The sequence below is a fragment of the Nicotiana tabacum genome, chromosome 2 (genome assembly GCF_000715075.1).
Source record: "Nicotiana tabacum cultivar K326 chromosome 2, ASM71507v2, whole genome shotgun sequence".
NCBI classification, from domain to species: Eukaryota; Viridiplantae; Streptophyta; class Magnoliopsida; order Solanales; family Solanaceae; genus Nicotiana; species Nicotiana tabacum.
Genome location: NC_134081.1, coordinates 4,435,287 through 4,462,829, shown reverse-complemented (window position 1 = coordinate 4,462,829; position 27,543 = coordinate 4,435,287). Strand labels below are relative to the sequence as shown.

Sequence of the window (27,543 nt, the reverse complement as noted above, 5' to 3'; positions counted from 1 at the left end):
ATGAATCCAATTAAACTTCTTCATCAGGTATACATAATTTCAGCAACTAATCTTCCTAATACTGCCTAAGAATTACTGATTTCAGTTGCGGGCAGAAAGGTTTGAACACAGTTGAGTCCAGTATAATATTGTCGTCCCGTCCCTCTGGTCAAAATAACCTATTTTAGGTAGGCAGTGAATGTCAGATGACACCTCATTTTTAACAGATCTAAGCTTCACTGAAGTAGTAAATAATCAAAGGCTCAAGAGGCCCATGAAGCTGATATCCGAAAGCTACCTCCAATGCTTGCTAGGGTGCGGACGATGATGCACTTAGGCTGGTGGGATTCCATAGAATGAAAAAAGGAAAGGGAGTGGTTGGGAAGAAGATGACAGTGGGAGGGGGTGTTTAGAATAAATCTTTTTTGTTTTCAAAACTTCTTTTTGACTATTTGGGCCCAAATGCCACGTATCTCCCTCTTATTTGTCATTTTTGCTAAGTCATTCATGTGTGAATTACACGCACCTTATTATTTTTACTGGTTATGAGTAAAGTGTTCAATAGATCACTTTATATAATGTTAAAGTGTTCAATAGGAAAAATGCTAAATTAAAATATCAAAATGAAAACTAGAGTCAAGTTTAAGGAGCCGTACACCTATTTGGCCTAATTTTTTTCACCGTTGAAGCACACTTTTGGCTTCAACAGTTTGCATTTATTTCACTGTATAATTGAGTTATTGGGATAACCCATGTTTAGAACCAAAAGTGACTTTCCTTTTCTTTTGTTAATACTCTTTTGGCAGTCAGCAACACAGCTCCTCTCTTTAAGATCAAAACTCACCAAATACAAGGTTATCATTTCCATACATTTTTTAGAGTAAGTACATATCTATTTTAAAGTAAGTATCCTCTACATACATTGAACTTAGGATAGATGATCTAGAGAGATGATTTGAGCAGGCGAATCTAGAATCTAGAGTTGGTAGGGTCTGACCAGAGGCACACATACATGTAGGGAGAGGGGTTACCGGCACACAGCTTCGACAAAATTCTATATATACTTATAAATGTCTTTAAGAAATATTCAAATATTAATAAAGGTCACCGTATCAATATTTATGAACAATAATAAATTTATATTGAGTATAACGATGCTCCCGAGACCATTGAATCCCGGGTCCGCCTCGGTTCCGACCGAACGTACTATAAAGCACGGTAACTACATCCTTCATATCATAAAGTACACTTTGAGACTCGACCAATATATGTTCACGAGATCCAAAATGCTGCAGTATACAGTCTCACTCACTGTCTATTCCTCTATTAGTACCTGAAACTTCACCCCTTAGGAAACTAACACCAGAACTATAGCATTAAATCTCATTGAGAAAGCAATAACATAAAAACAGTCCAGTTCTAAGCTAAAACTTAAGCATCTGGTAACTTGTAAGATAACAGTTCATAGCCACAAACTAACTAGATGCAGATGCAGTTGACTCGGGGTGTCAATACTCAATAAATTGTTAAGCCTACACTCCGAGTCTTAACATTGTATTAATACAAAAGAATTTTCACGAAGGGGAATCAAAATATGAAAAAGTTAACCCACGAAGATACCGAGTGTCAAATATACTATTTTTTTTAAAAAGGCACTATAGTGCACAAAGCATCTCGCATTCACGCAGGGTGCAGGAAAGGGCCGCACCCCAAGGGGTGTGATGTAGACAGCCAACCCTAACGCAAACATTAGTGGTTGCTTCTACGGCTCGAACCCTTAATCTTTAGGACACACAGACACAACTTTACCTAGCGACACAATGTAAATTCCAGCGAAGGGGTGTACCGACATCCCTTGAATACATGTGGCTACATTCACTTACACAAAGTGGCTAAACTTGCATTTATTTGTCAACTAGCAAAGTTCAGCAGTATATATAAATCAATAGAACAGCAGAAGTCTTATGCCAACCCGAGGGAATGAACAGTTTGTGTTAGCAGAGGATACCTTAGGCAACAGGAAGAAAGAACTAAAGAAACAAAGAATATACAAACCTCACTACAAACTCAATCAAGCAACAATAAAAGCGTGATTAGTGATTCCGATTAGTCATTTATGTGTATTAATCACGATACATGTGGTATGCACTCGGATTATTATCCTTGTGGAGAAAATACTCACTACTAGCTCTACCACAAGATGACCCCATTAACGGTTTTGCACCAATTTCTCTACCAAATCTTGACAGGTAATTTAGACCCATGAGAAGTTCTACGACCGCTGCTTCAGTTCTTATTTGGTTTGCAAAGTAAAGGGTCTGCACAAGAAGCACATTAGCCCCATAAACCAGTCTTTGTTTCTCAAAGTTTCGTTCCGAATGCCACCTTATCGTGTTATGAGCAAGCGGCGACAACCATTCTAATATCCTTCCCAATGCCAAACTCCACTCCGCTGCAAGTGCAGCATCATAAACGGATGAAGTCAATGATTTGGCAAATACCTTTAACCGACCCCTCAGAGAGTTTTTGACGCTACCGGGCAGCATATTGTATAGGTCATCTCTTGCATCAAGACCAATCAAGTGTGGTGCTGAGGACAGTTTCTCTATAAGTATGATGATATTTGCATACTTGAGTGTCAAAGCAGCATAGCCCAGAGAATCTTGAGGAGCAATTAACAGCTTACGCTTGAAATTGAATAGAGAAGTTTTTGCAAAAATTATGCCATTGGAGGAGGCAGGAACAGGATTCGTGTCTTCAAACTTGTCGTTATCTTTTTGGAAACTGTCATCTGACTTTGAAAGATCGCTGTTAGAAGGCATGCAACTCTCAAGTATTACAGGTGACTCAGTGCCACTGTTTATGCATCCTTTAAAAGGTCCAACATTCGTGAATCGCCTGGATCTCAGTTGTGATGGCTTTCCACAAAAGACAGAGGACTGACGAGCAAGAGATTTTCTATTAGTTGATCTATCTTTATTTCCACTTAGCCCAAGGCTTGAAAATGATCTGCCTAAGGAACCTAAATAGGATTCCGACGTGTTATTTTCAGACGGATAAACAGAGGACAGAGTAAGCGCAGAGATGGACCGGCTGCGATCAAGATAACCATTATCGATGACCTCAAAATGCTTGCTACCTCCAGCAACTCCTGTTTGATTTGTCCCAAATAGGTACTTAACCCTCATGATTATAGTAAAAATAGATCGAAGCAAAAGCCGGACAGTATAGTCATAAGTTCTAACCCAAGGAGACATTTCTCTTAGATTCTTCACTTCCTCTCTTTGCCATATAACTTTTTGCCTAAACTCAAGCAATTTCATCTGACCTGAACTAGCACCGGTCTGCATCCGCCTCAAAGTTTGCTCAAGCTCGGTAAGAACTTCAAGCTCCTGATACAATTGAGTCGTGGCTGCAACAAATCTCTCCATTTTCTTAACCTTCCGGTCCATTTTCTTCAGCCTATATCGCCATGCACACCCATTGAGTTCAATTTCAACTGGATCTTCGAAAATTCGTTCAAGATTGTGATAAACTGGATCATCACATCTCTTACCAAGCGTAGCCACTGATTTCAACAGACATCCCAAATTGTCAATTATCTCAGCAATAGCAAGATCCATAAGATATTCATCATCTTCAGCAACAAGCTTCTGAATACCAAGTGAACATGAGATTTCTTCTCTTAACTTGTCGATTCGCCTGTCGCTTAAACATTGCCACAAGTTAACCACCTTAGACATGAAACCTGCAATTTCAAATGCCAGAATTCCTATCACATGCTTCCTCTCAGTCTCTGAAACCGAGCTCTTTCGCGAAGTTCTCCACAAATTAAACAACGATTCTGTCACCGTTTCAACTCCCATCATTCCCCAGTACAAATACAGAACTAGATTATAATCTCAAGAAATTCATCTACCTGCTGAAAAAAGATGAAAGAACATTAACCACCACGACAATGACCAGACAACTAATTTGAAGAACACTGCTTAAACCCCAAGTATGTGTATTCGCTACGATTATTTGACTAATAGATTTCATTTAATTAATCTAAAGGGGGGAATATACACTCTTTATTTTAAGAAAAACTCACAACTTTAGCAATTTATATTCAGGAAAAAAGGAAAAGAAGAACAACAAATATTCCTTTCTTTCTGATTTTCCATCAGTATTAGAACAACAAGTTTCCAACTAATAGTTAAAATCCCTATTTCGTTCTCTATATTGATCTAAAAGATGTTTGAAACCCTTAAAGATGCAATTTTTATTAATGGAAATAACTAAAGTCTAATAAAAACTACTTTCACTAACATTTTCCACCAATTATTTTTACAAAACTTAAACCATTGAATAAAGCACAAGGCTTTGCCTACTTTGGCTCATCTACTTCCTTTCAAGTTTTAAACAAACTAAAAGAAAAAACTAAAATTAACAGAAATAAATCTAACTCAATATAAATTCATAAATTTAACTACAAAACAACCCCACTATATAGCAATTTGCAGGTTTCATAAGCTCAAAACCTCAAGAAAACAAATACAGAACCCAACATCCAAAATTGACAAAACACACCCAAGAAAATACAAAAGATATCATAAATGGTATCTTTAGATTTAAAAAAGGGTTCTTTAGATTTTCATTATAAAGAAACAAACATAAAAACCATCAAAAATTGCTTTTGGAAAATCAAGATTCATTTTGAGCCATCTTCTTCAAACAATAAATAAATGAATGAATTCTTTGTGACAAGCTGAAGATTAACTATAGTCCCAAGAAATAAAGAATCCATTTTTAGCCATTTTCAGAAAATGAACAGCAAAAAAACAAAACAAAATCTTTATAATGCAGCTAAAAAAGCAACAAAAATTCATAATAAAGAAAGTTGAAACTCACCCTTTAATTGGAAAATGAGAATGGGCTGAAAACTCTGAAGAAACATTGATTCTTTGAGAGAGAGAGAAGAGAAGAGAATGAGAGAGAAACAAAGGTGTGGGGTGAAGGTTTGTAACGTACGCACTACCAGCGCAAAATAGGAAGGACCGTAACAGAAAAGGAGAGAGACGTAGAGTAGTGCTACTTTACACTTAAGAGTAGGGCAGTATAGAACACTAATAAAAGGATTGAGGCTAAAGTTCGCCGTAAGAACCGAGGTAATATAATTTGGATTTAGCTGAGTTTTATGCTTTTTGATTATTCACTTTTACGAGATGCCGCTGTAATTTTCTTGTTTGGCTGTCTATTGGGGGAATTTCATTTAGCATATCCTCGTGGGCTGGTTTTTGATAATATACAAGGGTTCGTTTGGTACGAGAGATAAAGCATAATTAATTTTGGGATAAAATTAGGGGTCGTTTGGTTGAAAAGAAGTTATCACAAGATTAGTTATTCTGAGATTAGTTATTCCATCTTTTTGTGGGATAAAAAAATACTACAATCTCGGGTTAACTAATCACGGGATTAATTATATCGTAATTTTCTCCCAACCAAACATGAGATAAACTCTTCTTAAATTTAATTTCGGGATTAATTATTCTTTATCCCTCATACCAAACGACCCCTTATAGTATAAATAGTCTCGGGATTAGTTATCTCGGGATTGTAGTGACTTTTATCCTTATGGAAGGATGGGACAACTAATCTCAAGATAACTAATCTCGTGATAACTAATTATGGGATAAATTGTTTCCCAACCAAACGCCCCCTAAGAATAAAAGATAATAATTATTGGGGTGTGATGGGTGATAAGTATTTCTTTATCGTTAATTGGAAGTCTTGAGCTCGAGCTTCGAAATTAAAGTCATTTTTAGTCGAAAGTACTTTACCCTCAAAGTGAGACTTCATGAGCTCCAAAGCGGACATTAAACCTCGGTTGAGAGAGAAAAATTTAAGTAAATGAACTGAATAAAAATTCCAGTAGCAGTAGTGTTTTTCTCATGTTCATTATTTTTAAATTTGTATTACTATTTGATGTTGCTTTTGTTTTAGTTTTTATATTATTTTGATGTTGTTATTGTTTCTTTGAACTTTCATCACCTTATTTCATTCTCTATTATATTGTGATTATGCATGCTTTCTTTGAGACGAAGGTATATCGAAAATAGTATTTTTACATGCACAATGTGGAATTATACTCAATAACCTATGTTATTGTTGATGTTGGACTGAATAAAAATTTATGGGCTGTTTGACAATAAATATTTCTTTGTAATTTCAGAGATACTAAGCATATGATGTGTCTAACAATGTTCCTATTACTTCCTTTTTAAAATTTTCCCCCCATTGTTGTTGATTGTGATGATTTGCTTAGTTGGCTGTTCTAGTAATGTGTCTCTTCAAGTTCACATTGAGATTAGTTATGGTTTATATAATAGTTACGTTACAAAACTTGATCAAACATGTGAAGATCGTGTGTCTATTAGGAAGACATCAAGATATGTCATGTCTTAAATCATTGATTTGTCCAACACAAAACTCCTTTTAATCTGTTTAATTAATTAGACATGCCTAGCCCACTTTCAAAAGAATAATAGTTTTACGTATTTAAACAAAAGAATAATAGTTTTACGTATTTAAAAATTGTCTGGTTTCTGCAATGAATGGAAGGAGGAAAATAGAAGGATTATAAACATACTTTGTAGTGCGATTCTTTTATAAACTTAACATTTTAAATATTATTGATATTGTTTACCCTTAAAATCGGATAACAATTGAATTTGTTAGTGGTTTAAAGGATATGCGGATTAACTTGATACTGAACGATAAATTAGATTGCAATTGGAATAAATAACGATAAATTAACTGCAAACCACACGAATTGGGTAATTTCAGCCTAGAAAAGCTAACCACCCTTGAGTCGAATGTAGTTTTATTGACACCAAGATAACAAAGAAATAAGAATTTAGAGGATAACGGTAACGCATTGCTTATGAGTGTATGTTACTATGTCTTTCATGAATTGCGAGGCCCCCTTTATATATTAGGGGAACCTACTTTTAAGGTATTATTCTATTATTCCATAAAAGGTAAAAAGATCCTTAATTTGTTGACCGTTGGTCCCTTTTTGGTATGTTTCGTGATTTTTGCCGTAATGCCCGGTTAGTTACGGGAATTTGGGACCTTTGTCGGATAAGCTGGCAATATATTCCTTGAGACCGTTATGACCGGGACCGGTTATGACCTCGATAAGCTCGAGTGCAAGTCTGGTGGTTTCGATGGCTAATTCGGTAAGGCAGGAACTGATCTTCGAGATTTTATCACCATCTCTCGATCCCAAATTGTCGTGTTGGATGTTCGGTCAAATCCTGAGTTCGATTTTACCCGTATACAGATAGTCCCCTCATTTTTCGGAGAGTAAATGACGAGAAACGATGTGAGCTCCCGATTTCCTCTTCGATAAATCATGATGTAAGCGATAAAAACAGCTGAAACATCCCATCGGTCCAGTCTTCTAGGCATTAAATATGTGTCAGTTAATGGTCGGCCACTCCAAGACGTGAACCGTCATTTGAAAAACTATAAATACCCTCTCATCTATTCATTTGAACTTTACATTCAAACTCTTTGTTCTTGTGTTTTAAGAAACTTCATCACTCTCACTTTCTAGTTTTCTGGCTTACATTCAAACTTTTTCCCTTTTGGTTTTCTGAAAACTTCCGTAAAAGTTGCTCATTTGCCAACCATACCCTCTTTTACATTAACATCCTCTTTTCTCCACTTTTTTTACTATTTAAAAGCAATGGCAAAGACTTCAAAATATGTTCCCCAAAAAGAAACTCCCTCTGCTTCGCGACCGGTTGTTGAGAAAACTATTTCGTCTGCCGCTGCCGAGGAACCGACACCGGAACCTCCTTTGCAAATGTTTGTCCCTACGGGGTTCCCAATAGGAGCTGATTTCAAGGTCGAGAAAACCTCCTCGGTACCAGGCCGGTGTGAGCCGGTCTCGAGATATATGCTCCGTCACCGATAGTGTCCTTGCCAAGGTCAAGGAAGACTGTAACTGGGCTGATAAGCACGTAGTAATCCTTACGCCCGAGGAAGCGATCACTACCCATGTGGAGGGTTTTTTAAGTGTTTACACTTACCCCTTCACGCTGAGCCCCTTAGATCCGGTCATCATCGCCTTCTGTAAGAGGTACGAGGTGACCCTCGGTCAGATTCATCCTTCGTTCTGGAGGATATTAATTCTCCTCCGCTTCTTCGTGAGCAAGATCGAGGGGTAACTCTCTGCTTTCCTAAGTGAATTTTTAATTTACACGTAGATTATTTCGCAAATGACTTAACATTTCTTTTCTTGTTTGTAGGCTTCGGTGCTTCATCACGAGGCTTTTTTGAGGTACCGAGATTACCTAAAACAACTCGAAGCTGGAGTTCGAGAGCTTACTGAAAAGAGACACAACTTTAAACTTCTAAGAGAGCAACTCGAAAGGGAGACTAAGAACCTCTGTGCCGAGCTGGAAGTGGCCCGGAAGGATCATGCTGACTTGGTCGATCAGGTAAAAGTTTTCGAAGTATGTGATGATGAACTTGATTCGGTGACTGATGGTCAAAACCCGCAGGTCCAGCAAAAACTCGATTGGATTGCTCAGCTCCGAGCTGAAATGGATATAGTCAAAGCTGAGACCGATGAATGGAGAGGCAAAATGGATCATTTGGCCTCGGAAAAAGAGGTTGTTCGGGCCGAAATCCAGCTAATAGCGGCAAAGGAAAAGGCCGAGGTCAGACAAAAAAGGTTGAGGAGCTTCAATCTCGGCTCGGTTCGGCAGTCGAGATCGAGATAATCTGGTCAAGGAGCTTAAAATGGCCAAGTCAGAGGTCGTCGTGGCCAAGTCCGAAGCTGCTAAAATGGTGGCAGTACAAGGTCGATGCCGAAGCTGCTCAAGACCAATCAAAAAATATAGTCGAGCATATGAAATGGCAATCTCGAAGACAGGCCCTCAAGAAAGTTCACACTCGGGGTTTTGACTTATCGGCCGAGATCAAAAATGCGAAGGTGGTTGAAGCCGAGGCCAGGAAGCTGGCCTATCCCGAGGAGGAGGATTCCAAGGACTCAAGCGGGTCCGAGGATGGAGAAGACCCCCAGATCCCAGTGACTAGGAGGGCTTCGGCCAAGATCAAGCCGCTTCTATTTGATTTTATTTCTTTTTGTACTTAGTACTTTGTGTTAAGGCCGCTCGGCCTTTGTAAAGACATACTTCATAAATACAAACTTTCTATTTCTTTTTGATAATTCTCGAGTTCTTCCTTTGCTTTTCCTTTTTATATTTTGCAAATATTGGAATGCCTTGGCATTAAATAGTCATGTTCGGAGTTCCGAACAAGCTTTGCCTTCAATTTCATTATCTCTTAAGGCATCTCGGGATACGGTATGTCCGGAAACTTTTCCCTGAAATACTTATACTTTTTAGGATATGACTTGCCGAGAGTATGTTTTGCTCAGGTTTTCGTCAAATCTTGTAACCTCGGGTTTTGTTAACCCGGGAATGGCCTTAGCCTTTAGTTCGGGAAATGTCAAATAAGTTTCATGCCCTCGGATTTTTATATCTCGGGATGGCCATAGCCTTTTTATTCGGGCAACACCAAATAAGCTTTGTGCCCTTGGGTTTCGTTAACCAGAATGGCCATAACCTTTTAATTTGGGCAATGCCAAATAAGCTTTGTGCCCTCGGGTTTTATTAACCCGGAACGACCTTAGCCTTTTAATTTAGGGTAATGTTAAATAAGCTTCATGCCCTCGGGTTTCGTTAACTCGGAATGGTCGTAGCCTTTTAATTCGGGCAATGCCAAATACGTTTCGTGCCCTCGGGTTTTGTTAACCCGTAATGGCCTTAGCCTTTTAATTTGGGCAATGCTAAATAAGCTTCATGCCCTCGGGTTTAGTTAACCCGGAATGGCCGTAGTCTTTTAATTTAGGCAATGCCTAAGTGGCAGTCCTCGAGTGAAGCGGTTCTTGGGCTCGATGTCTTCGGGGAACCAAACAAAAAACTTTTTGAGAGGGCAGGAATTTTTATTCAAAAGGCATAGACTTCCTTTCAATTTTGTGCGTAGTGTACAAAGTTAAACCTGTATTTTGTGTCCGGGCTCGGGTGATCTATGTGGGCACAGTTCAATCGACCGTTTGGCCTCTACAGAAAATCTTATTATTGAGCGAGCCTAGACTGTCCGAGCACAAAAATAAAAAATCATTCCCCTCGGATTATGCCCCTTAGTGTTCGGGGTTTGTCGTAGATAAGCCTCGAATACTGCTGACTTCGATTCTAAGTTAGCACAATTTCATTGTTGCCTCGTTAAAAACCTTTCCGAAAAACCCATTTGGGACAAAATCGGATCAAGGGGGAAAAGAGTGCAACACGTGCTTTCAGGACTAAAAAATTGTATTGGGTACCTGCAAGTGTTAATTAAAAGTGTAGCTTAGTAAAAAAAGATGGTCGGGGTTGTAACTTATCAATAATATCGCTTCAAGCGGGTTATGTTCCAGTTATTCGGTAATTGTCCATCGTTCATTATTCCGAGTTTGTATGACCCTTTTTCCAGCGATCTTAATAATCTGATACGGGCCTTCCAGTTCGGTCCCAATTTTCCTTCGTTCGGATTTTGAGTGTTTAACTTGACCTTCCTCAATATCAAGTCCCCGATATTGAAGTGTCAAAGGTTGGCTCTTCGGTTGTAATATCTCTCGATTCGTTATTTCTGGGCTGCCATTCGAATGAGAGTGGCATCACGTCTCTCGTCTAGTAGCTCCAGACTTGTGTTCAGGGTCTCGTTATTTATTTCTTCGGCAGCGTATCGGAACCTGAGACTCGGTTTTCCAACTTCGATAGGTATCATAGCTTCGGTGCCATAAACTAGTGAGAACGGGGTAGCCCCGGTACTTAGATTTCGAAGTCGTACGATATGCCCACAGGACTTCGGGCGGGATTTCCTTCCATTTTTCTTTGGCATCGATCAACATCTTTTTGAGGTTTTGGATTATGGTTTTATTTGTGGATTCTACTTGTTTGTTCCCACTAGAGTGGTAGGGAGTTGATAAGATCCTTTTGATCTTATGTTTTTTGAGAAACTTGCTTACTCTGCTGCCAATAAACTGTTTCCCATTGTCGCACACTATTTCGGCCGGTATTCCGAATCGACATATGATATGGCCCAGATAAAATCGATGACCTCCTTCTCCCTGACCTTCTCATATGCTTGGGCTTCCACCCATTTAGAAAAATAGTCATTCATAAACAAAATAAATTGGACCTTACCGAGTGCTCGTGGAAGCAGGCCAACGATGTCCATCCCCCATTTCATGAATGGCCATGGTGAAAGACCGAATGTAGCAGCTCTACGGCTCGATGAATCATCGGAGTGTGCCTTTGTCATTCATCACATCTTCGTACGAATTCCTTTGCATCTTTTTCCATGTCGACCTAGTAGTAACCGACCCTGATTATTTTTCGGACCAGTGCTTCGGTACCTGAATGATTTCCACATGTGCCTTCGTGAATTTCCCTCAAAATGTATTCGGTATCTCCTGGTCCCAAACATATCGTGATCGTTCCATCGAACGTTCTTCTAACTAAGGTTCCATCCTCGGACAAACTAAACTGGGCTACCTTTGTACGTAGGGCCCTCGATTCCTTTGGATTCGAGGGCAATTTTCTGATTTTTAGATATTCTATGTATTTGTTTCTCCAATCCCATGTTAGGCTCATTGTGTTTATTTCGGCATGGCCCTCTCTGACTACCGATTTTATTAGTTGTACAACTGCCTTTGAATTGAGCTCATTGTCTTCTACCGATAATCCCAAATTAGCAAGGGCATCAGCCTCATTGTTTTGATCTCGAGGCACGTGTTGTAGAGTCCATTCCTTGAATCGGTGTAGTGTTACCTGTTATTTATCTAGGTATCTATGCATTCGTTCTTCTCTTACCTCGAAGTTCCCATTAACTTGGTTTACCACAAGGAGTGAATCGCACCTAGCTTTGATCACTTCCGCCCCCAAACTTTTGGCTAGTTCGAGACCTACAATCATGGCCTCATATTCGGCCTCATTATTAGTCAATCTTATGGTTCTAATAGATTGTCTAACTATATTACCTTTTGGTGGTTTTAACACGATGCCAAGTCCGGACCTCTTCGCGTTCGAGGCCCCATCTGTAAAGAGGTCCCAGATCCCCGAAGAAGTCCCCGAGTTTAATAATAACTCTCTTTCGACTTCGGGTACCAGTGCCGGCATAAAATCGGCCACAAAGTCGGCCAGAATTTGGGATTTAATGGTGGTTCAGGGCCGATATTCAATGTCGTACCCGCTGACCTCAATGGCCCACTTGGCTAACCGTCCCGAGAGTTCGGGTTTATGTATTATATTTCTCAATGGGTAAGTAGTTACAACACGTATGGGGTGGCATTGAAAATACGGTTTCAACTTCCTAGAGGCGCTTAGAAAGGCAAGCGCCAATTTCTCTAGGTAAGGGTATCTAGTTTCGGCCTTATCTAAAATTATGCTAACATAGTAAATTGGGAATTGCGTACCTTTTTCTTCTCGGACCAGGACTCCACTTACCGCTATCTTCAAGACCGCCAAATATAGGTATAGTTGTTCGTGTATCTTCGGTGTGTGGAGCAGCGATGGGCTTGATAGATATTTCTTGAGCTCTTCCAAGGCTCGTTGGCATTCCGGAGTCCATGAGAAATCACTCTTTTTCTTCAATAATGAGAAGAATCGATGACTTTTATCGGAGGACCTCGAGATGAATTGCCCCAGAGCGGCTATGCGCCCGGTTAGCCTCTGCACGACCTTTACGTTATCTACGACTGTTATATCTTCGATGGCTTTGATCTTATCGGGTTTAATCTCGATTCCTCAGTTGGATACCATGAATCCGAGGAATTTACCCGATCCAACTCCGAATGCACATTTCTCCGGGTTCAGCTTCATGTTGTATTTTTTCAATATGTTGAAGGTTTCCTACAAGTGTTTTAAATGGTTCTCTGCTTGCAGGGACTTAACCAACATATCGTTAATGTAAACTTTCATTGATTTTCCTATTTGTTCTTCGAACATCCGGTTTACTAGGCGTTGGTAAGTGGCACCGATATTTTTTAACCCGAATGGCATTACGTTATAGCAATATGTGCCGTATTTAGTGATAAAGGAGGTTTTTTCTTGATCATCCAGGTTCATCCATATTTGGTTGTACTCGGAGTAGGTATCGAAAAAACTAAGGATCTCGTTGCTGGCTGTGGCATCGATCATGCCATCGATGTTGGGTAATGGGAAGGAGTCTTTGGGACATGCTCTATTCAAATCCTTATAGTCTATACACATTCTTAATTTATCCCCTTTCTTGGGAAATACCACTATGTTTGCTAACCAATTCGAGTATTTAACTTCCCGAACAGACCCTATTTTAAGAAGTTTATATACCTCGTCCTTGATGAAAGCATGTTTGACCTCGGACTGGGGCCTCCTCTTCTACTTGACCGGGTGGAACGTTGGATCCAAGCTTAGCTTGTGAGTGGTTATTTCCGGTGGTATCCCTGTCATATTGAGATAGGACCAAGATAAACAATCTTTGTTAGCTATAAGAAATTGAATGAGTTTTTTTCCTGAGCTCGGGGTTTAACCGCGTGCCCAGGTATACAATTCGATCGGGCGAGTGTTCACTTAGTAAGACTTGCTCCAGTTCCTCGACCATTGATTTTGTAACGTCGGACTCATCGGGGGTTAAGAAAGACCTGGCACTCCGTAGTCGTCACCCTCGTCTATTCCCCGCTCCTCCGATTCTCTCGAGGTTGGTATCGGTGATTGCTATTTGGCCCCATTTTTTATCACCGGATCAGTACCCTTAGATACCGAGAGAGTGGATGTCGAGATCGCCTCATCGACAACAAACATCTCCCTTGCGGCCGGTTGTTCCCCGTACACTATTTTGGTTCCTTTGAGCGTCGGGAATTTCAGCACCTGGTGTAATGTAGAGGGTATTGCTCTTATATTATGAATCCATGGCCTTCCAAGCAAAGCGTTGTATCTCATGTCCCCTTCGATTACATAGAACTTGGTTTCCTGAATGGTTCCGGTGACGTTTATCGGTAATGTTATTTCCCCTTTTGTGGTCTCACAGGCCATATTGAACCCATTTAGGATTCGGACTGTAGGTATGATCTGACCTTGTAGGCTGAGTTGTTCCACACCCTCGATCTCATGATGTTGGCCGAGCTACCTGGATCAATCAATACACGTTTAATTTGATATTTATTTATGAGTATCAATATTACCAGTGCATCATTATGGGGATGTACGATTCCCTCTACATCTCTGTCATTGGACGACAAGGTCCCTTCCGGTAGATAATCTCTAGTCCATTTTTCCCTTATGATTAAAAGTTTGGTGCGCTTCAACATCGGTCTCTGAGGAATGTCGACCCCACCGATGATCATGTTTATGACGTGCTGAGGTTCTTCTGGTTCGGTTCGTTTATTCGAATCTCTGTTCATGGTTCTTGGCCCGATCACTGAGGAATTCTCGGAGATGCCCGTTGTTGAATAGTCGGGCTATTTCTTCCCTTAATTGTCGACAGTCTTCCGTTCTGTGCCTGTGAGTGCCATGATATTTGCATATAAGGTTAGGATCCCTTTGGGCTGGATCGGATTGCAAAGGTCAGGGCCATTTGATATCTTTGATGTGTCCGATGGTGGACATGATAGCAGAGGCATCGACGCCTAAATTACACTCTGATAGCCTCGGTGCTTCTTTAGGCCCGATGGGCTTGTCGAAGCTGTTTTTGCCCATGAGTCCTCGGTTGTTCTGTCCTCGGTCATTCCTTCTTTCATTTCTTATAGGGTTTCTCCCGAATCTACTACTTCTCCGATCCCTATAATACGGTTGATACCGATCCCGGTTTGATTTAGGTTTGTGATTGGTATCTCTCTTGACTCGGTCTATGATCCTGACGGGGTTTACGGATCCAGAAGGGGTCCCGAGTTGGTCATACTCAACCCTGATTTTTGATTGATACTGGTTATGGACGTCGGTCCAAGTGATGGCTGGATATTCTACCAAGTTCTGTTTCAACTATTGTGAAGGCAATGAGCTTCGAATGTTGAGTCCTTGGGTGAAAGCCTGAACGGCCCAATCGTCCGCGACCGGGGGCAAATCCATCTATTCTATTTGGAATCGAGAAACGAACTCTCTGAACATCTCGTTATCCCTCTACTTTACTTTGAAAAGGTCTGACTTCCTGGTCTCGACCTTTATAACACCGGCGTGTGCTTTTACGAAGGAATCTGCAAGCATAGCAAACAAGTTAACAGAATTAGGAGAAATGTTGTGGTACCATATCATAGCTCCCTTTGACAGGGCCTCTCCGAATTTTTTCAACAAGACAGACTCGATCTTATCATGTTCCAAGTCGTTCCCTTTGATGGCGCATGTATAAGAGGTTACATGCTCGTTTGGGTTGGTCGTTCCATTGTACTTAGGGATTTCGGGCATGCGAAACTTTTTGGGGATCGGCTTCGGAGCCACGCTCAGGGGAAAAGACCTTTGAATAAATTTCTTGAAATCTAGGCCCTTCAATATCGGGGGTGCTCCTGGGATATGGTCGACCCTGGAATTATATATTTCCACCTTTTTATCATTGGCTTCGATTTTCTTTTCCCCGGTTTCTATCCGTTTCGTCAATTCTTCGAGCAATTTCAGGATTTCGAGGTTAGTCACCGATTCAATCTCACTCGTTTTTTCCGAGATTGGTTTGTTTTATTGGATGGCTTCCCGGGGGAGCTCGAGTTCATTACTGCTCAGTGTTCGACCTTGGTTCTGCAACTGAGCTATCGCCGTCTGTTGAACCTATAGCATTTCGAAGATCATACGCAGGTTGATCCCATCATTTTTGCCGTTGTGAGTGTTTTGGGCAAACAAATGCACTTCCCTGCACACGCTGTTTTCGGGGTCGGTAGGCTGGCTTGTGTCGATGGCCATATGCGAACATGCGTCGATGGGAACCACCACCGGGATTCTACCAAGATCGGCCAGTGTTGCCTCGTTACCGAGCGCTGCATTGTTGTTCCTGTCGTGGTGGCCGGATTTTGTGTCTATGTTTAAAGGGACAAGCTGTGGGTTTGACATTTCGATCCTGACCTGAAATCATAAACACTTCAAAGAATAAGTGTAAAATAGGATGTGTTATGAAGAGTCGTATCAAATTGCCGCTATTATCCTAAGCCCCACGGTGGGCGCCAAACTGTTTATCCTCAAAATCGGATAATAATTAAATTTGTTAGTGGTTTAAAGGATATGCGGATTAATTTGATACTGAACGATAAATTAGATTGCAATGAAATAAAATAACGATAAATTAACTGCAAACCATACAGATGGGTAATTTTGGCCTAGGAAAGCTGACCACCCTTGAGTCGAATATACTTTGATTGACACCAAGATAACAAAGAAATAAGAATTTATAGGATAACGGTAATGTATTGCTTATGAGTGTATGTTACCATGTCTTTCATGAATTGTGAGGCCCCCTTTATATATTAGGGGGATTCTACTTTTAAGGTATTATTCTATTATTCCATAAAAGGTAAAAAGGTCCTTGATTTGTTGACCCTTTTTTGGTATGTTCCGTGATTTTCGCCGTAATGCCCGGTTAGTTACGGAAATTTCGGACCCCTGTCGGATAAGCTGGCAATATATTCCTTGAGACCATTATGACCGGGACCGGTTATGACCTCGATAAGCTCGAGGGCAAATCTGGTGGTTCCGATGGCTAATTCGGTAAGACAGGAACCGATCTTCGGGATTTTATCACCATCTCTCGATCCCAAATTGTCGTGTTGGATGCTCGATCAAATCCTAAGTTCGATTTTACACGTATACAGATATAATAGATAATTATTACATATTTAATATCAAGAAGCGATAAAAGATCACATCCAATTGAATAGATCGCTTTCGTCGCATCATAAAAATTCTTGCACTAGCACTTTGAAGTTTTTGCAGTGTTGAGGGTGGAAGATTTATCGATCTACAACTTACATGAAGCGAGAGAAAGACCAATCGAATTGTCATCAGTATGATGTAAATAGTAATTTTCAAAGTCGAAGGTAGTTTTGTTCATTATTAATAAAATAGTTTTATTTATAATAGTTGGAGATATATTTTGAAATATTTAAAAATATTTTTGAATAAAATAAGCCAAAATACATGTTCATGGTCTCTTAAAGAAAAATGCATTTAAAAATACACATGAGAAAGAGAGAAGAAAGAAGAAATATTGTGGTTAACTTTAGCGAAAAGAATTTTAAAATTAAGTAAACAAGAAGGTACTTCCTATTGACTAATAAACTTCAGATTTTAGTCAAATCAATAACTTTAAGTTGATGAAGCATGTTTAAAGATTAAAAAAAAAAAATACTAAAAGAAGGATTAAAAGTAGCTCAAGACATTATAAAATGACGTCATCCTTGACCTCTATAGAAATATTTGTAAAATTTACGAGTGTTTAGACCAAGTTATAGTATTAATTTACCATAGTTAGGTAATTTAATGAGGCAAAATATGTAACAAATAATCATGATTTACGAAATCTTTTTTGCACAAACAATTATTCTTAGAGATGTTATTTAGAGATTAGCCAATATTTATTTTGTCCTAGAATTTTGAACTAAAACTTTTAACTTCGGAACAAAAATTAAACTAAAAAACATAAATTCGAGATGCACTAACTAATTCCTAAATAGCTGTCCTTCAGAATAGCTGTCTGTAGGGGTGTTCGTCGGTCGGTATGGTACGGTATTTAGACATTTCGGTTCGGTATTCGGTTTCTTAAAATGTTATACCAATACCGTACCTAATTAAGTTCGGTATGGTTCGGTTTCGGTTTATTCGGTTCGGTAACTTCGATGTATTCAGTTTGAATACTAACTAGTGCATAGAGTCATAGACTGTAATATTCTTAATTAAAGTACTCAAAAGTACAAAACTAAAAATATTTGTTGACAAAAGTTTTGTTTAAAACTAGCAAATATCAACCCAGAGAGAGAAAACTGTACATAAAAGAATAATTTTGATCATTAGAAATGTCTTATTACTTGCTTAGAGTTAATTGATGAACTTAGAGAATAAAGAAAAGTAAAATTTTAGATTTTTTATATTTATGTTATAATTAATAATATGTGTATAGTGTAATATAATATATATTTCAGTACGGTATCAGTATTTCGGTATTTCATTTTAAAATGTCAAATACCATATCTAATACTAATTTTTTTTAAATTTAAATCAAATATCATACCGAATACCAAAATATTGAATATCAAATATCAATTTTTTTGATTTCGATATGATAATTCGGTATTTACCAAATTATGCACGGCACTAAGTGTCTGGTGTTATTTCTACGGATATCTTTTGGAATCAAAGTCTACCAATACGTGTAGCTGCTTATTTGCTTTTTTGGTTAGTTTAATAAATTAGCAAATAGCATAATTATTACAAAGAAATAATGTCAAGGAGAAAAAACTACTTTAGAGAACTAGCCTTGTTGGGTCGGCCGTCCTTATCTAAGATTCTGCATATCGCATTCCCTTTATTTTAGGTGAATGTATTTAGAACGGCGGCGAACAGCTTGGCCTTTTGGAATTTCTAATTTCTTCTTGAATAAAAAAAGCAAAAATATACTAGAAGTATAGGGAAAAAATAGTTTCAATTATAAATATGCTATTATAGAGCTGTCAATATGGGCCGGATCGGGCTACCCCAGCCTCATTTATATGGGCTTTAACAATTGACGGGCTGGACTAGACTAGCCTATAATTTTGATGGGCCTTATAATGGTTAGCCCACCCAGCCTTATGTGGGCGCCTATGGGCCGGCCCATCATTTTTTAAAATATAATTTTATATTTTTTCTTTAAGTACTAACCTAGAAAAAGATAAATATTTAAAAGTTAAAACATATCTTATTGGAAAATTTTCGCAAAACTTAATAACTTTTTATTGTATTCCAATATATCACAATAAACTAAAAAGTAAAAGACAAGACTATATTTCATTCACTAAAAGTCATAACTCAAACAAACTATTCAAGAGAACGTCCATGATGCTTATGGTATATCCAACACATCATCTTCATCAAACACTTTTGAATCCGTTTGTGACAAGATTGTCTTAACATTTTTATTTTCATCTACATCTACAATTTATATGCAATATTAATTAGTTAAATATTAAGAATAATTAAATTTTAAAACTAATAATATTCAAATTCACATAAAAAAAATATTACCAGTTTGAGTTTGGAAAAAGTCGTGCAACCAATTTTGAGTAGTAACAAGTGTTTGGACATTTTCATGATAGATGCAACTTCTGTACTTGGTAAGAACACACCAACCAATGCTAAATGTTGATTCTGATGCTACAGTATCATATACTTTTTATATTTTATATATTTTAAATAAATATTTTTATTAGGCCCACGGGCCGGTCCAACCCAGCCTTAGTTGTAACGACCCGATCGCTCGTTTTGAGCTCTAGCGCGTCATTCGGAGGTTTGAGGCCTTGAGTAGTTTCACTTCAGGTATTATGACTTGTACATGTGATCGAAATTGAATTATGAGAAATTTGGAGTTGATTCGGAAGGAAAATTCTAATTTCGGAACTTTAAGTTGGAATAATAGACTATGGTTTGACTTTTGAATAAACGATCTCGGAATCGGAATTTGAAGGTTCCAATAGGTTCGTATGATGATTTTGGACTTGGGCGTATGTTCGGGTTGAGTATCGGGTGGTCCGGAAGTATTTCGGCGCTTAATATGGAAAGTTGGCATTTTGAAGGTTTTAGAATTTCTTAAGTTTGATTTTAAGTAGACTTTGGTGTTATCGATGTCCGTTTGAGGTTCCGAACCTTGGAATAGGTTCGTATCGTGATTTATGACTTATGCATAAAGTTTGGAGTCATTCTGGGGTTTGAGTTCTAGAGCTCCGTTTGAGGTGATTTTCACGGCGTTGTTTTCGTATCAACAAGGGGGTAAATATATGACCTTTATTTTGATGATTATCCATGATTATTTTCGTTGGTTATTATTTTTATCCGTATTTGGATTGTAAAAATTGAGATTTTGAGCCCCAAAGTAGAGAAATGGTAAATCCTTAATTTGAGGGTCGATTTATGTACGAAATTGGATGATTTTCTGGATATACACCATATGAGTTATGGGTAATATTTATTTTCAATAATTTTCGAAATACGGGCACATGTACCCGATGGTTGACTTTATTGACTTTTCGAGCGGAGTTGAAAATTATTATAAATTGATTAATTATAAGCATTTGAGTATATTTTGATTGATTTGCACGTTGTTTGACTAGTTTCGGGACATTTGGCTTTGAGTTAAGGTGTTAGAGAAGCGTTGGAGCTGGTTATGGAACTTCGAAGCGAGGTAATTCCCCTGTCTAACCTTGTGAGAGGGAAACTACCCCTAGGTGATGGAATTGTTATGTGCTATTAGTTGTGGGTGCTATGTACGCACGAGGTTATGAGAGTCCGTACATATCTAAAATATGTTTATGTCCGGGTAGACTTAGGACTTTACCATGTAATATTTGAAATATTTGAATTCATTCTGCTAGCTTAATTAATTAAAATTATAATTGAACATGATTTAGAAATATATACATATATATTAGGCCGAGCTTTATTACCTTGAGTTGTTGGCAAGTTATTTGAGAAACGGTAAAGGTTATACTCACTTTGTGTTCATATACTATACCGTAAGCTCGCGTCTCGTAATTCGATAATTCCTTTCCTTTATTGTGGAGCGGGACGAACACCTCAGCAGGATTATGTACCACACTCTCATGGGAGCAGGTCGTTCGTCTCGGCAGTATAATATATACATTTATGTTTTGCGCCGCTCGACCCTCTTGCACTGTACACGTTATGATGGGATTGGGCCGATCGCCTCGTCAGTATCATGTACTTTCTGAAATCTGGCCGTACGACTTTGACGTAATCGTATGTTATATCGCTAGCAGTCTGAATATTCACGAGATATTTCCTTCCACCGATGTCTTGCATTTTATATGGTATTTCTTATTTATTTGATATTAACACTAGGTATTTTCTGAGCTGTTGAGATAGAATACGAGATGAGGAATTGATATCATTTAAAGAAATTTTTGGAGATTGTGTTAGTTACAGATTTACCTCACTACTACTGTTGTGCTTCTTATCTGTTTATAATTTACCATATTAATTTATTAGACCACTAGTAAGTGTCGATGTCGACCCCTCGTCACTACTTCTCCTGGGTTAGGCTAGATACTTACTGGGTACGCGTTAATTTACGTACTCATGCTGTATTTCTGCACTAAATATGCATGATTCGACAGGTTCATTTGATGGTCATCTTGGCGCATAGGCGCGGCTGCTGAGGAGACTTTATGGTGAGCTGCATTCCAGGCTACGCATCGCAGCCCACAGAGTCTTTATCATACCATTTACTTTATTCTGTCTTATTTACATTCCAGACAGATGTTGTATTATTATTGTTGTACTCCCTAGTAAATGCCCATACACTTGTGACATCGGGTATTAGGATATACTAGTTGATGCTTACGGTTATGTATATTATCGCCGCCTTTCATTTCTCTTATAAACTATAATTTTTATACGTACTCGTGGATTTAAAAGTGTAAATTTCCTTCCTTGTTAAAATTTATGATTTTGAAAATAATAAAATGAGCAGGTAAGTTGATCAATCACCATTGGCTTTCCTGACGACGGCGTTAGACGCCATCACGACCTATGATGGATTTTGGGTCGTGACAGCTTTGTATCAGAGCTCAAGGTTCACTTGGGTCTCACGAGTCATGAGCAAGTCTAGTAGAGTCTTGCGGATTGGTACAGAGTCGTCTGTACTTATTTTCGAAAGGCTACAGGGCTATTAGGAGCACTTTCCTTCTTGATTCCTCTCCGTGCGATTTGATTCCATTGAAGTTTATCCCTTAATTTCCTTCCTACTGAATCTTATGCGACGTGGAGCACTTGTTATCAATTGGGCATCGATGAATTGTAGTGGTACTGCAGACATGGTGCATGATGTATCTCCCTGCATATTCGAGCGAGCTGTTGTCGTCGTCCTGTGGAAGGGTGTTCTGTCGTTTCAAACCTATATTAGTATTGCCTATGGTTTTGAGGCTATTCACGGATTGTTATAGTGTTCATAAGTGGTTATCGCGCAGTGTTGATGTAAATAGTAGGGTGGTTATTTATGGATCGCGGATGCGAATGCCTCGAAAGGAGGATTTCTCAGTTCATGGTTTAGAGGTTCGACATTTAATTCCAGCGGAGGCAAGACAATCGAATTATGGATGTTTAGGCTTTGGTTGATGGAGTAACGAGACTTGATATTTTCGAGCGTGGTGGAGTTCTCATTTGTGATGTGGCGTCGTCGTCCTTGTTTGAACGTATTAAGGTTTGGCAGTGTTATGGCCTTCTTTGATTTGCCTTCGGGGTGGGGTGTTATGAAATAGTGCCTAAGAAGCGATTGTCAGAGATGGCAGTGTGTAGCGGTTTCAGAATCGAATAGGTGTTTCTACTGCTGATGGATCGAGAAAGATGATCTTCGAGGAGGCTTAGAGTTGGTAGTAATTTATTAGTTCAGGTGCTACAGAGATGGATTTTGATTTGAGGTAACATTTGGGTAGTGAAGGAAGGACATGGTGGGATGTGTCTCGCGGTGGTTGAATTGCTAGCAGGTCAAGTATGAAAACAGAGGTCGAGAAGTTGCTTAAAGGAGATGGTTTAACCGAAGTGGGAGTGGCAGAGTAGCATATGGATTATGTGGTAGGATAGCCACATGCCTTGAGAAAAGTTTAGAGCGATTTGGGAATCATGGTGGACAATGGCCAAGTCCATAAATGCCATTTGGGATGATGGCTACTGCACTGAGGAAGGATTGATATGACAGAAAGGAGTTTGCTTGGAATGAAGAGGGGTGTAAAAGCTTGATTATCGTTATGGGATGCAACGTGACTTCGAGTTTAGAATGTATTGTCAGACTTTCAGTTGATGTCTATGGTGTATGAACCGACTTTTACAGCTGGCCAACGAGTATGGGCTTTAGAGGATTTACTGATTTCGTGGTAGTTGTGCCCAGTGCAGTGTCGTTGGAAGATGTCGGTATGGAAATTACATAGGTGGGCTATCTCCTGTGAGTAGGTCAGCAGATGTGTGAGTTTGATGAAGCTTCTACGAAGAATTCTACTTGCTACACAGTAAGAGGTCAAATATGTAATTGTGTCTTATGATTCGGAATGTTCATGAAATGTTTAGTAAAAGATTTTGAGAAATTTGGCTGGGTAAATGTGCGAGATCATGGTAATTAAGAAGGAGGAATCTTTGCGGGTTCTAGATTTATGTAATTGTAGCTTAAAGCTAAGTGGGGGAGCCCACCATCTACGATTGGAGCGCGTGGTTGTCTGCTTGTGCGGTTTCTGGTTATCGGTGCATTTGTGGGTTATTATGACTAAGAAAAATAAAACATCAGGGGTAATTCGAGCGAAGAACTTGATGAATGTGTGCTATACTTCGCCTCATCGATGCATGTGCAGTTTTGGGAAAACTAAGAGTTTATGCTCCTGGTGGATGTGATGTACGATGGAAAGAATTCGGCCGGTTGTTTCTTTTAGAGGGTGTTCGTGTGCTAGTAGTGTGTTGGAGTTTGGTTATACTCGGGACCAGGACAGAGTGGGTGGCTCTCAATAGTGGTTCTAATGGATTCAAGCATGTAAGCGCGGTGTCTAAGGATTTTAGGTCCGTTGTGTGGTTAAAGATCGAGTTTTTGTAGTGGGTATTGAGACAACGTGATCTCGTGATTTGGGTCACTCGGTATGAGTCTTGATAGAGTTTCGTTGTGTTTTTTAATGTAGCTATTATTATTTCTAAGGCAAGTCAAGAGTAAATTGAAAGAAGTTGGGTTGGTTAGTAATGGTTGAATCAGCATGATTGTGGCAATGATCAGTTCCTTCGGCGCTTTAAGTTATACATGTGGTTTGTGGTTGTACGTGCGGGCTTGACAACCACCATAATTTGATTGATTTGGGAGGTATTTGATTCAAATGGCCTTATTGTGTAAATGGATTTTGGAAGAGTTATGGCGCTTTAGACCACGACTTGAGGTTGTATTTTTTGCGGTTATGAGAATTCAGTTGCCTTTTGCAATTGTTCTTCTGAAATAAGTGGAATGAAAGGGGTTCTAGCCAATGACGTGTTTATTCTACTGGTGGTTTAGGGGTTATGATGAAATTCTTGGACTCTCGCGTAGCGACATGATAGGTGCATTGAGCGTTATAGAAATTGGAAGTTGAGGTTCAAGGTTGCGGTTTGGTTTTGATAAGAATGTCACGAGCTCGTAGGAGCGGGGGAGGATTTCAGATATTCAATGTATGCTGGCACTATTGTCGGGCAACCTGAGGATGGTTTATTTTATGGTAGGAGTGTTGGGGTATTGAAATGTGATTGCTTGGCTAGTACTATAGAAATAGCATGGTCAATGGCCATTGATGTTCAGATTTTGCTACCTGGTGCGGAAGGTTGTGGGAGTATATCCTATGGGAAGATCGTATAAGTGTGGCGTGTTAGTCATTTGATTGTTAGGGATAAAAAATCGGGTATGGAGATTCTGGTACTGTCGCAAATGGGAGAGTTTATGCTTGGGAGGCGCTCTATCCCTTTTGTTATGAACTGTGGGAGTTTGTTCCGGATTGGGACGTCTGCTCGTGTGTGTCATGAATGGGGCCATTATGGATCCTTGAAAGGTTGTTGGCCCGGTATGGGATGATCGGAATCGGCTTAGGGTTCGTTGATGGGTCTAATATGGATGTGTGCTCTACATCAGGCCTGATGTATTCATTAAGCATATCATTGCTTATGGAGGAGTCTTCGGGCATTGGATGTTATTCCCGTCGTCAGCTATTCCATGTAATACTCTAATGTGCTATGTGGGTTGTGAGATGACTTGATTATTCGCACAAGTGTTGTGGTCCCGTGTAACTTGTGGTATTATATGAGCAGGATGGCTCTCGAGATGCATGTCATTTATTGCACCATAGTCGTGCTTGGGTTTTGTAGCATATGGAGCTATCCGTCTCCCTAGGGTTGTATTTTTGCACTTGGCATGCTTGTGGTCTATATTCGGGTATTTCGTAGGTGTAAGAATTATGGCTTGATGGGTATTTCCTAATTTATTGTTATGTGTGGATCGGGTGGCACGCCGCCACGGGTATGTTGTTTGGATCGGGTTGCATGCCGCAACGGTATCATGTGTGGATCGGGTTGCACGCCGCAACAGTGAGATGTTGAGTACAGTTCCCTATATCTATTCTTGTGTATTTTGTTTTTCATTCTATGAGAAGGGTTCATAGCATCTGTTTGACCGTTTTATTCGTTACGCGGGCTGGGTAGTTCTTTTCTAGAGTTTGTTCCTCCTTATGCGTCATATTCAAGTTTTGGCTTGTCGGCGCATTGATGGCGTCATATGAGATCTTGGTCAGTGTTTGAGGTGGCTTATTGCCTGAGCAGCTTGTACTGGGTGAGACGAGATTATTGGACCTGAAATCAATGCAATCAAATTTACATAAGGTATATTAAAGAGGAAATATCGTTATTTAGTTCAGAATGAGGTAATGGTCCTTGTCAGGAGGAGAGACTCCATGATTTGTTGATTCGGCAAGTGGTTATGAGTTTCTACACATTTCTTCCGTCGTGGCAGTATTGCGAGAGTTGGAACAGGGTTTATATATGTTATGAGGTGTATTGCGGGCATCAAATTCATGAAATTACAGCTATTGAAATCGGAGGATGTTATTATGGGCAAAAGACTTATGTGGTACATGGTGTGATTTCGACATAGGAGCATGATCATGTTTTGGTACAGTGTGTAGTGATTGATGCGGTGTTCGTATGTTAAAAAAAATCGGGTCTCATGGAGAATTCCGTATATTGGAATTTGGTTCTAAGGCTTATTGACTAAATAAAATGGAGTATCTTCAGTTTGTCTTGAGCTAATGCGCTCAACTGGGTTGTGGTGGCACGGGTAGGTGCATGAGGTGTTAAACAATGATTTTGGACAACTCCAGAACGATTCTTGGAACGTTCAAGGACGAACGTATGTTTAAGTGGGGGAGAATGTAACGACCCGATTGGTTGTTTTGATATCTAGCGTCGTTCGGCGGTTTGAGGTCTTGAGTAGCTTCACTTCAGGTATTATGACTTGTACGTGTGGTCGGAATTGAATTTCGGTAAATTCGGAGTTGATTCAGAAGGAAAATTCTAATTTTGGAACTTTAAGTTGGAAGAATGGACTAAGGTTTGACTTTTGAGTAAACGATCTCGGAATCAGGATTTGAAGGTTCCAATAGGTTTGTATGATGATTTCGAACTTCGGCGTGTCTTCGGGTTGAGTATCGGGTGGTCCGAAAGCATTTCAGCTCTTAATATGGAAAGTTGGCACTTTGAAGGTTTTAGAATTTCTTAAGTTTGATTTGAAGTGGACTTTGGTGTTATCGATGTCCGTTTGAGGTTCCGAGCCTTGGAATAGGTTCGTATCGTGATTTATGACTTGTGTGTAAAGTTTGGCGTCATTCTGGAATGTTTAAGAATGAATCGTACACCTTCATCAAAGTTTGAAAGTTTAAAGAAAGGTTTCAATCGTCGATTCATAGTTTTGATGTTGTTTGATGTGATTTGAGGCCTCGAGCAGGTTCATGTTATGTTTTGGGACTGGTTTGTGTAATTGGACGGGGTCCCGGGGGCCTCGGGTGTTTTTCGGAGGTGTTTGGGTTGTGTCGCGCTCTTATTTGATGTTTCAACGTCATGTTTTTGGGCATAAAGGGTACTATATTGACCAAACGACCTTTGATTTGTGATTGTATTGAACCATTAGATCCGTATCATAATTATGGAGCCATAGCAATAAGAATCGTCGAATTCCGATGTCGTGTAAGAGAGTTATGCCTATTTCTGTGTCAGACAAAATTGCTAGAATCTGGTGCGAAGTTTTGTTATTCGTGAACGCGAAGAAGGATTTCTGGGTTGACCGGTCAACGCGAAAAATTTCTCTTCACTAACGCGAAGTTCTCCCGTGAAGGCGATGAAGAAAAATCATCCGGACAGTGTTTTAAACCGAGAATTTTAGTATTTTGGGCATATCTTGAGTTCTAGAGCTCCGTTTGAGGTGATTTTTGCAATGTTGTTCTCGTCTCAACAATGGGGTAAATATAAGACCTTTATTTTGATGTTTCTCCATGATTATTTCCATTAATTATTATTTTTATCTATATTTGAATTGTAGAAATTGGGATTTTGAGCCTCAAAGTTGAGAAATAGTAAATCCTTGATTTGAGGGTCGATTCATGGACGAAATTGGATGATTTTATGGATATAAACCATATGAGTTAAGAGTAATATTTATTTTTAATAATTTTCGGAATCCGGGCACATGGGCCCGAGGGTTGACTTTATTGACTTTTCCAGCGGAGTTAAAAATTATTATAAATTGATTAATTATAAGCATTGG

At 39.3% G+C, this 27,543-nt stretch overlaps 1 protein-coding gene across 2 annotated transcripts; it reads right to left on the bottom strand.

Moving 5' to 3' along the window:
* Positions 1 to 1,967: 1,967 nt before the first annotated feature.
* Positions 1,968 to 5,022, bottom strand: LOC107770522 (protein PSK SIMULATOR 1-like). 2 transcript variants are annotated; one of them, XM_016589842.2, is made up of 2 exons: positions 4,873 to 5,022; positions 1,968 to 3,901 (listed from the first exon to the last, which is right to left on the bottom strand). In XM_016589842.2, exon 2 carries the CDS (start codon positions 3,846 to 3,848, stop codon positions 2,103 to 2,105), a length of 1,746 nt encoding a protein of 581 aa, XP_016445328.1. In that variant the 5' UTR covers positions 3,849 to 3,901; positions 4,873 to 5,022; the 3' UTR covers positions 1,968 to 2,102. The 2 variants fall into 2 exon arrangements, with proteins under 2 accessions (XP_016445328.1, XP_016445329.1); XM_016589843.2 differs by having other exon boundaries at positions 1,968 to 3,898.
* Positions 5,023 to 27,543: the final 22,521 nt, after the last annotated feature.